The sequence below is a fragment of the Pyxicephalus adspersus genome, chromosome 7, assembly GCF_032062135.1.
Source record: "Pyxicephalus adspersus chromosome 7, UCB_Pads_2.0, whole genome shotgun sequence".
NCBI classification, from domain to species: domain Eukaryota; kingdom Metazoa; phylum Chordata; class Amphibia; order Anura; family Pyxicephalidae; genus Pyxicephalus; species Pyxicephalus adspersus.
In genome coordinates, this window is record NC_092864.1 from 63,032,105 (window position 1) to 63,043,584 (window position 11,480).

Here is an 11,480-nt window from a genome sequence, read left to right on the forward strand (position 1 = left end):
GTAATTGTGCAAGAGGAATAAATATATTGTATTATAAGGGCTGTATACATTTAAACTCATCTTCCTATATGAATTATTTTATTTTAATCACTCCAATATCTATATATACACAAAATACTTTAGCACAACATTAAAGTTTTGCAAATTTTTCCGCAGTTTGTGTGCTTATGTCCTATTCTTAGCTATCCAGCTGCATCCAGTGATATGTTGGACAAAATGAATAAAATGGTTTAATGAACGGATAGCTATGATCAGCAGGAAAGGATTAGAAAAGGTGAAATAATACTTTAAGCCCTTATCAAAAGATCAAGATTTCTTGTAAATGCTGCCATACATGTGATCTAGTAGGGGGATTTGACTATATTTTAGATCACATGATTCCCAATCTGTCCTTCATAACAGGCATAGTTTTTTTGAAAACTTAAACTGTTTTTCATGCTTACATTTGACATTTGACATGCTCCTCTCTAAACGACTCCAGGTTTGAACTTACCCAAAGTTAAATAATAAATAATTGTTCATCAAAACTTTTTGTGGCCTGTAATGTATACATAAGTTATGATTAGTATAGTTTTAAATCATTAACTTAGAATAACAACTTGAATTCCAATAACGGTGGACAAAGGGACAGGTTTGTTTTGAAAAACACATTTTGGTCATCTTAATAGCAACACATTCTACTTGTAAAATATCAATTAAAAAAAAATAGGTGCCCTACATAATAAAACATGTAGCTTTTGCATAAATCCAAGAAGTGGAGCAGACTGTACTAAAGAAGACTAATCAACCCAAGATGATAACATATCAATGATTTCCATAAAATGTTTGCCTAAAAATGTTTTGCTTAACTATAGACTTCATCTCTTCCTGGAGTCTACTACCCTATCATCTTCTATGGTGCTGTACAATACAGTACATAGTAAATAACAATGTGGAATCATGCCAAGTAGTAAACTACTAAGCCGGCTCCCCTAGTGTATGGGAAATAAAGGTGGAGGTAGCGATAAGCAATATGTTTGTTTTTAAGAATAAATAGGATAGGTAAAATACTTCTAGAATAGTGGTGAATAACCAAACCATTTAACCTTTTTTATTCTCTTACCCAGTATGCCTGCGAGACACTTTGGCAAAGATTGCAACCTATTGTCAAAAGCAACCCTAATGGCAAGTGGGAGGACTGGGTAAGTGTGATAAGCTTCCAAGAAACTGCAAGTCTAATAACAAACATGAATATGCCTTGATTTGTATGTTTTGCATCACTGTTTTTTTCCTTTGTATTGACATTATTATTTTGTCATATATAAGAGCACGTTAAATTTACCAATTTTACACAAGTGAACAACAAAGTTTAATATTTTCCAGAAAGTCCAAAGATGAAGCATGACTTTTATGCACATATGTAGAAAACAATAAACTTACTGTCTTTTAACTTCTGGAAAAGCAACCTGGAGTATAACCGTTCAGAAAGGATCACCTTTCACATGTTTCACTCTCTGACACTTTACAGTACAAATGCTTTAAGGTGATCCTTACTGCCTGATTACTTAAATAAAGTCTCCCATTAAGCTCTACACACAGCTTTCATTCATTTTTATGCTTTGATGTTGATGTGGCCAGCTAAGGTTGTTGAGCCAGACTGAGAGTGGACATGGATAATGGGCGGTCAACTCGTTGTTGCAGTGTTTGTGTATTATCAAAAATTAAGTAATATAGGTCTGGAAAAAAACAGCCAGTAAAAATCAGTGTGTGCTTTCAGTTTGCTGGTCAGTGGGAGAATGGCCTTTAACAGTTAATATAAAAGATAGTGCGGTTGATGGTTAGCTTTCAATTGGAAGCAGTGCATTGGTGTGAATTGAAGACCTAGAACATAAAGGATATAGTTTTGTATCTTGAGATGTACTGGTTGTAAATCTACAGGTTATTAGCAAAACCGGAAAAATGGTGTAATGTTTGTTTTACAGGTTATGGGAGCTTTTGCTCAGAGATTGAGCCTTTCAGCTACTGGATTTTATAGGTAGGTAACATAGAGACATTGCCCCGTTCCTTTCTTCAGCCACATCAAGTTTAAGATTGACTGAAGGTTAGAATAAATAGGATCGCTCATTAAAGAGCTTGACTTTGCGTTCACTGATAACTATTACCTTTCCAGGATAGAATTCTCAAATGTCCACTATATGCAGAAAATAGATCACATGACTTTTTAAGGCTAGCTTCAGGCCTGTGGTTGGCCACAGTGGTCTGCCACAGGCTCAAACACTCTCTCAACAACTCCTATCTAACTGAATAAGAACAGTTGGGAAACCACTTCGTGCAGGCAATTGCAGTACATCTGTGGCTTTGGTTACTGAACGCAACATGTTGTCTCTGGATGTCGTTGAGCAGCCAGCCACTTCCACTGACTTGAATGCAAACTTCTTCAACTGCAGCTCATGGCAGTTGGAAAGCGGTTGCAGTTGCTTCCTTTTTATACAGCAACTTCCTCAAAACACTGAACAGCAGTATACCTTAACCACTTAACACAATGGTAGAGTTAAACTGCATAGTGGCTGCAAACCTGAAGGAGGCCTAAAAGTTTTGCCAAAACAACTGATAGAAACTGTTACTGTTAGAAAGATAATCCATCTAAAGAGTAAAGCTAGACTGAAATCCTTAAAATTAAAGGAATTAATTGGTCTGGAAGAATGAACTAGAGTGCACCAAATGTAGGTTTATTATCTTAAATGTGATCAAGATTTATTTATTTATTTATTTTGACCCCATGTAGTGAGCAATATTACAATACAACAGAGTTCAACTATTTTAAGGACTTTTCCTCCTGATTCATCATAACGATTTCATCATAAGGATTTCACATGCCACATCCCTGAATATCACATTTGCCACGTCCCCGAATATAACATTTCCGTTTGGGGTGGGTCAATCACCGTGGGACTTTAACAACAATAATTACATGAAAATCAACATTAATAACAATTTAATTTATTCAAAAAGCATACTTAAAATTAATTTTCATAAAACCATGAATGGTATCCAATGTATTTGGTCTGTTATTTTTTAGATAGGCTTTTAAGTTTGATGCGTTTCTCTGAACTGAGCCCACTTCCTCAGGAACATGTTAAGCCTACAATTATAAGCATATTTTATACAGTATCTAAAACAACCTCCTTCATTTTACATATTTACAGTTTATAAATAACTTACTTCTATCTCCATATCCTCTCCTTTGTTAGAGCACCCAGACCAAAGGAACCAATCCCTTCTAAGGTGTAAAATCATGCAGCACAAAATCACAGGTCTAGGAAAAAAGAGCTTATAAAACTTCAGATATACTTTATAAATTGATAAACAAATATTCCTTAACGGATATTCATTCATCTTCCCATATGTGATCAACCGATATTCATTAATTTTCCCATATTTGATCAAAGTGTAAATATACTTAATTTCACTCAAGTCACAAGTATAGATACACTAAATTCCAATCTTTATACCACAGACACTTAAGTATCCATTATAGTGTGCAACTTCCAGTAACCACTTTATAGTCAATAGTAACAACGCGCCTCTCACCTTAAAAGTTTGTAAAAGATTTGTATCTCACCTTAAAAGTATGTCATTGTAGTATGTCATTGTAGTGTTTAATTGCCATCAATTCTTAAAATAAACCAAAAACACAATAAACAAGAATAAAACTATATACTACCTCCATTGTAATTCGACTTATAATGTCAATAAAAGCTAATACACCTTATCCACCAATAATATTCTCGGTTATTGGGAATTGTCCCCCCATATAGTATCGGTTCAATAATAAATGGTATCCACTGCTGTATTTATAGTTATCTACCTAAGCTCAACAAAATAATTATTATCCAATCATTTTGGTAACTCCTATACGCAAATGAACATACGTTGGCATACTATTGAAGCCCTAACGTGGTTCCTTTGGTCTGGGTGCTCTAACGGAGGCAAGGATGTGGAGATAGAAGTAAGTTATGGATAAACTGTAAATATATAAAATGAAGGATGTTGTTGTAGATACTGTATAAAATATGCTTATAATTGTAAGCTTAACATGTTCCTGAGAAAGCGTGCTCCGTTCCAAGAAATGTGTCGAACTTAAAAGCCTATCAACAAATTAACAGACCAAATACATTGGATACCATTCATGGTTTTATGAAAATGCATTTTTATGTATGTTTTTTTAAATAAATTACTAAATTGTTATTAATGTTGATTTTCATGTAATTAATGCCCTTAAAGTCCCAAGGTGATTGATCCACCAAAAAGGAAATTTATAATACATCAGAATTCATTGATCAGAAACTTTTAATTCAAGAAAACTGATTTTTTTTTGGTCTGCAATGCAATAATCTGTTTTCACTTTAAAAGTAAATTCTGGGACCTTAGTATAACATCCTTTACATATATATTATATTTTGACCTTTTTCTGTCCCATTCAGGGGGTATGACACTGAGATGGACTGGGAGAAAGGAGAGGGTTACATTGCTCCATATTACATCTATGGAGCAGCATGTACTGAGATTGAATTGGACTGTCTAACTGGAGGCCATAAGGTAATGGAAAAATTTGTGCAATTTTATTTGGGTACATACTTTCAAACAATTCCAAAAGACCCACATGACACTCACATGTATAACAGCCTTATGTTTCTAAGTAGCTAATTTAATTCAGAAACTTAATCTTTATGTGTAGCTAAAATTAATTCATTGTAAAATGAATGAGTGTGGAATGATTTTAAGGTTTGTCCGCAAACTTGCCTAGAAATACGAAAGGTATTTATCAAATCTTTTTTCAGCGAATAGGCTTTTATAGTGTAATGGTTTTCTGCATTTGTTTAAAAAAAAATTAAAAATAACAAAGTATCTTGGGAATGTTATCTGCTATAAGGAAACTCAGTCCCATACAAGTCTGTACAGGTCTGGTAGATGCCCAACTGGTACTTAGTCTGGTGACCACAGCTACCTAAATACTGACACGCTGCTTACCAAACAAGGAAATGAAGCTTGTATTGAATTTAAAAGCATCCTTTTTCAGTATATACATATACACTAGAGTCCTTGGTTGATTTTGGCTTCAAAAAAGATATATAAATCTATCAATAAGAAAAGTAACGGGTTATGCTTGCCACCCAAACCTTCTGTGTATTATCCTTGATGTCTTCCATTACTCTAATCAATTGGAACACCTCAATAAAATAAGTATGAGTAATGACACAGTAATGACACTTGCAAAATGTTTTTTTCAATTCTCATGATCTCAAATCGTTAACACTGATGCATGTGTACACATGTGTAAATCCCACTGTATTTTTGATGCTTGCAATAGAAAAAAAATAATTTAATTAAAAAGTGATCCTTGATCAATACCACCAATACATTTCAAGCATGTAGTAAATGGCAAGTGAAGAAAAATTGGTAAGGCAAATTTGGTCTTTGTTTTTCCTATTTCTGTGTAATGCATATGGTGGCTAAACTTAAACCTAGCCTTTATTAATCATGGTGGATAAACGTAAACCTAGCCTTTATTAATCAAGGTAAAATTGTCACCGTACCTAGCTTGGTAAAAAAATAATCCTAGTAGTTTTACAAGACACTACACTACTATTATTGAAACAGAAGTATGCAAACAGAAGTATGCAAACAAGACTATACCTAAAGGCATAGCATATAATAAAAAAAGACATCCATTCACAAATTTCAACTAGCTTTTAAAATCCTCAGTGCTTTCTGAATCTTACATTTCAAATGGTAACTACTGTCACATGTTTAATATACCCCTAATATATCTATTAAAATAGGGAAATAAGAATGGCTGCCATTACTAATATCCCTTATTTTATTCTATTTTCTTAGAATCTTCGTACAGATATAGTTATGGATGTGGGAGAAAGCCTAAATCCAGGACTGGACATTGGGCAGGTTTGTTAAATAAACATCTCCAAAAACATTGGTTTAGTTTGTCTTAAGTTTACAGAAAAAAAGTAATATGCCCCATTTCTCATAAAATGAGATGGACAAAAACCAGATAAAATAATGGGCCCAAGGTAGATGGAATGGGAGGTCAAAGTAGATCAAGGTCAATGTCAATAGAGGGTAACAGAAATCTAGGGTATGTCTGGAATTGGATGGGCAGGTTTGTAAAATGAACATCTACAACATCATAATGGTTTTGTTTTTCTTATGTTTATAATACATAAATATATCAGTTTATAGAGTCAAAGTAAAATGCCTCATTTTAAGCTAAATAGAGAGATGGGTTTAGACCAGTTGATATAGAGGGTCTGATGCAGATGGGAGAAGATGGATTTGGGGGTAAGGGGGGGGTTGAGGTGCATGGAACTGAAGGTTGATGTAGATGGATGTGAATATCGATAGTATCATAAATCTATTAATGAAAAATTATAAATATGTAATCATTTTCGTATTGTGTGATATATATACATAATTGGCGTATACCAGTGTATCCATTTACGTCTTAAATTCTGTCATATGTTACATTTATTTTTTTTTCTTTTAAGATTGAAGGTGGTTTTGTTCAGGGACTTGGCCTGTACACAATGGAAGAGCTCTTTTATTCACCACAAGGTGACATGTATACTCTTGGACCTGACAAGTATAAAATACCAGCAGTGTGTGATATCCCAACAGAGTTTAATGTCTCGCTCCTCGCATCATCCAAAAATCCGTATACCATTTATTCCTCTAAGGTAGGTTAAAAGTCACATAATATTTAAAAAAATCTTTGGATTCTGAAAGTATATTTTGTGTTGTGTTTATCCAGTAAACTTCATGTAAAATTAATGTGACTTCTTTTACAGGGAGTTGGAGAGCCATCTGTGTTTTTAGGCTGTTCTGTCCTTTTTGCCATAAAAGATGCAGTGGATTCAGTTCGTGCACAACGTGGCTTGCCTAAGATCTTTACACTTAATAGTCCAGTGACTCCTGAAAAAGTCCGAATGGCATGTGAAGACAATTTTACTAAAATGGTGTGTATATGACAAATGTGTATGCCTATTTTATCCATGTGATTGCAGAGTTTATGGTTTAGGTTGTCTTTATTACATTGGTTTGTGTTTGAACCGCAGCTTAAGCTATTCAGCTCTATAAATGTGCTTTTTGTTTCCGCTAACTATATATATTTTTTCCTATAATATATAATTATGCAACATCAAGCATTTTTAAAACACAAGTCCTGACAATAGAAATAAATTATATAGCATTTTGAATTAAAGCATTAGCTGCTCCCCTTATAGAACAGTGCTCTCAAACCACAGACTTTAACAATGTAAGGCGGGGGGGGCAAACTGTACCCCAATGGCCAAATCTGGCCCCCAACATCCTTTTTGGCCTCCAAAGGAATCCTAAATATGAACTGCAGCTGGCCTGCCGCTGCATTGAAAAAGCGCAGCTACTACAAATCCTGGCATTACAGCAGGTTCTCTGCCTGTGTGTGGCCCCGCATTGGACTGTTTTATAGAGACAAATAATGCCGGGAATTGTAGTAGCTGCGTTATTTCAATGAAGAGGGAGTTTTAGTGGCAGGCCACTCATAACATTTAGCTCCGCATTGGCCTTGTCTGGCATTTCCAGCACTCCCTTTCTGCTGTATTTTTCCTTGCTTACTCCAAGGCATGGACTTGAATGGTTGGATTTTCATAGAAGAATATTGTTGTCATAATATCATAGAAGAATATTGTTGTTATTATTGTTAGCCTGTGCAAAAAGGTTACCATTGAAATTTAATTCAGAAGGCTACAAATAGAGGCGCATTTTTTTTTTTTAATTTAAAAAAAAGAAATCCTTTGCCTCTTCTCTATTATAAGCTTGATCCAGATTGAATGTGAAGCAAAAAAAAAATTTCCTCAATTTTTTCAATACATTTCAAGGTTGGCCCACGAATTTGTCCTAAGTTTTAAATTTTGGCCCCCTGTTTTTGACTATCACACCCCTGGTATAAGGGTTTGTTCAGACCTGCTTCTGAAAGACGTGGCTGTTGAACATTTCTGGAAGCTACATGAAGCTTCTGAACAAATGCTTGTAAAAGCCCAAGGCTTGCAAAAGCCTGCACAAAAAAACAGACCTGTTCCTTTACATTTTAGACTTTTTGGAGGCTGTAAAAATGCTTTCAAAAACCTTTTATATATTAAAAAAAAAAAAAGCGGAGATCCGAACGTGCCCTAATGGTCTTTTCTGATGTTGCCCTTAGATGCAGCCGTCCTAGAAACCCTAAAGCGGATATACTATATTCGGGTTGAAGTGACTTTGTTACTGAAATAAAAATGCTAAATAATTTGCCCAGACAGCATAAATACCATGACCAAATCATTTTAAATGTGGCTAATCAACAAACTCCAGTAAATTGTGTATTATTATTCCTCTGATTTTTTGGGGTTTGCAGAGGAAAAAATTAAACAAATTATTAATCCTGATTACCTTGATTCATATAATTCATAACTGTCTGCAGATCAGACAGATTTACATAAAAATGGTAAAGTAAATAATTTATATATTAAAAATAGATGAGATCACTATCCTATGCTTTTAATTAGAAATGACTCTGGCAATGGTTATCTTTTATCGGTGGACTGGTAAATTAGGACATTTCCAATTTTCTTTTCAGATTAGTGTAAATTATCTTAATACAGCTGGTTGTGGAGGAAAAGACTTAATTGATTTCTGAAGGTACTGCCAGATAAGCTTAAGATGTAGTCATGTCACAAAGAGCATGTATTACTTTGCCATATTCCTATGACTCTATGAACTGCCTGAATTGGAGCTTAATTAATTTTCTTTTGTATTTTAGATCCCAAGGGACCAGGAAGGCTCATTTACCCCTTGGTCTGTGGACATTACAAAATGATTAAAATATACCATAATGTGAATCCACAAAAGCACTTACTACCTTGGCTATATTACAGTTGTGATATATTTAATACATTGAAACAAAATGTTTTAGCTTATATCTGTTTAATATTTTACTGAATAATATGCCAAGAGATTTGATGTGTGATTTAAATACATTTTTCTGAATGTAGGCTTTTTTGCAGCAATCATGTTTGTCGAGCCTCATTTAACTTGGCTTTTTATGTTTCTAAAAAGGTAATACTTTATCATCTGAGATATTGGCTGTTTCCATCATAAAATTACCAAAGCTCAGCACTGGCCCACATGTGTGGTCTAGCTTTCAGCATGTATCATTACTTGTTGTCATAATCATATTAACATATTGTCAACAAGAACTACTTTGTTTGGTTGATCATACACCGAAATCAGTTTGGGTTTGTACCTCACACTAGCAGAAAATGTACATAATCCAGTTTATTAATCTGAAACATTTATCACTAGATGTGAAGAAAGCCTTTGATTTACTTACTTGGAGCTATCATTCACTTTCGCAAAAATAGGGCTTCCAGGATTATTTCTTCAAGTGGACACCAGTTCTAAATTTTTAGGTAGCTTTATAATCGTAGTGAAAATTCACTTTTGAAAGAAACCCCATTCACATACAAGGAAATGATAAATAAAGAAAAAAAATTCTGCATGCACATGATTGGATAAAAAAAATATATAATCAGCAGAGCTGCACCCTATTCATCAAACTAGCACTGAGCAATTGAGGAATAGATTCCACAAGCCCTTTAGAGGTGTCCCTTGGTATCTGGCAGATTTTTAGTCACACTGCCTCTGCCGGCTAGACTTCTCCCTAGATGTTTAACACACAAACCCACATGCATCACCCTATCCATACACAATGAAAAAGCAAAAATGATCCCTTGAAGCAGGCCTCCCTCTCCTATTTCTCCATGACTCTATTCGGATGGTTATGTTCTAGTGTCGGTGCTTTCGGCAGTGAAGAGCATGGGCATTCAGGTTGGTCTGTGACTACACAGCCTCATATGCAGAAAGCTGAGAAGCACTGTGCCTTTTCTCTTATAGGCAGCATTGTGTTTTTAAACAATTTTTGCTAGAATAGCTCTATTTTGGATCAAACAAGACAAACCTTCCCTACCCACTCAGATCAATAGGTGTTGGGCACAAGGCTTTCATTGGGTCACCTCTACACACTTGGGAACAAGGCTTGCTCTTTTGGGTATACTCTTGACAGTCATCTAACCATTACAATTTAGCCCTCTTTAAAGCCATTAGGATCCATACACCTGGCTTATTGTTTCTGCTTCCAACACATTGCCTTCAAGCACTGACTTCAAGTGCTGCATAATATTTAGCCTTCCCCTTTACAGGTGTCCTTGTGAAGAGATAACAAATTCTCAACTTTACCAGTGAATGATTTGAAATATTTAGTTGAGAAATGTAAAAGATCGATATCTGCCAGATTTCAATACTTTTTCTAATGGTATCTTTCAACAGCTCCTATGCTATAAGGCTTCTCTTTTAAATAGAATGGTATGTAGTTTGAGCACATACAGTATATACTTTTTATACTGGAAATGTTTTCTGTCCTTTTTGATTTCCTCCTCTGCAAAATAAAATTAATGTGAAAAAAATACTTTTGCTATGGTTTCTTTTTTATAGTAGTATTTGTGTATAATATCACAATGTTCATTTACTAAACATACATGTATTGCAAGTTACACATTCCTAAAATTTAATGCGTTGCACCAGTCAGACGTAACCAGTCATCTGGAGCTTCCTCCATTAGTCCCATTTTTCTTCCTTCCTAGGCCATTCCTTCCCACCTAGCCTCTGGTATTTGATACAGTTTAGGTTTACCCATTCACCAACCTTGATTGTTATGTCATGCTGTCATAGGCTCAACTAGGCATCTATAAGAAAATTGTTTGTAACGAACTTCTGCTTCACGTTTGTAGACCACTGAGAAGGTTTCTGCCACTTTAGGTATAAAACAGACCATATTGGAGGGTTTGAACGGCTACTAGGGTTTTCATGTCATTTATTATTTATGAGAATAACTTGGTAGCTTGATTCTGGATTATTTTTATGATGTTTGATGGGTTTTAAGGCTCATCTCCCTTACTTTCAAACAAGTAAGTTCAAATAAGCACAGCCACTTCACAGGGAACCTAATCTCCCAAATCCCCATGAATAAAGCGGCACAAGACCACCAGCTTGGGAATGGCAGATATGGGTACAGAAACAGCGGGTTGCTCTAGTGAAAACTAGGTGTTGCTTAGATTTCTGCGCCTCAGGTAATACTGTGGTAAATGCCAGTAGGGAGGGAGATGGTAACACTATCTGACAAATTATTTAGCAATACTACAGGTCAGGGCCTGCTTTAAATAAATTGGAGCCCTAGACAAGAATTAAATCAGGACCCTATGGGCTGGATTTCTAAAGGACCTCTGAGTCAACCCACGTATTCAGGAACCCTTTATGCCAACCCACAGCAAAACTTTGGATGGGATAAAGTTCATGGGGCTCAGCCTCACCTACTTAACAGTCTCAGCTCATCCAACCACAGCTGCAAATCACATTAT

The 11,480-nt window shown here is 35.1% G+C and overlaps 1 protein-coding gene across 1 annotated transcript in view; it reads left to right on the forward strand.

Annotated features, from left to right (window-relative positions):
- LOC140335789 (aldehyde oxidase-like) overlaps nt 1-10,519 on the forward strand; it is a 46,128-nt gene extending 35,609 nt beyond the window's left edge. The window contains exons 29-35 of the mRNA XM_072418724.1: nt 1,107-1,181; nt 1,962-2,014; nt 4,464-4,578; nt 5,878-5,943; nt 6,543-6,731; nt 6,843-7,010; nt 8,828-10,519. Coding sequence (XP_072274825.1) covers nt 1,107-1,181; nt 1,962-2,014; nt 4,464-4,578; nt 5,878-5,943; nt 6,543-6,731; nt 6,843-7,010; nt 8,828-8,884 — 723 coding nt within the window. The 3' untranslated portion in view covers nt 8,885-10,519. The remainder of the gene's footprint in view (nt 1-1,106; nt 1,182-1,961; nt 2,015-4,463; nt 4,579-5,877; nt 5,944-6,542; nt 6,732-6,842; nt 7,011-8,827) is intronic.
- The last annotated feature ends 961 nt before the right edge of the window (nt 10,520-11,480 follow it).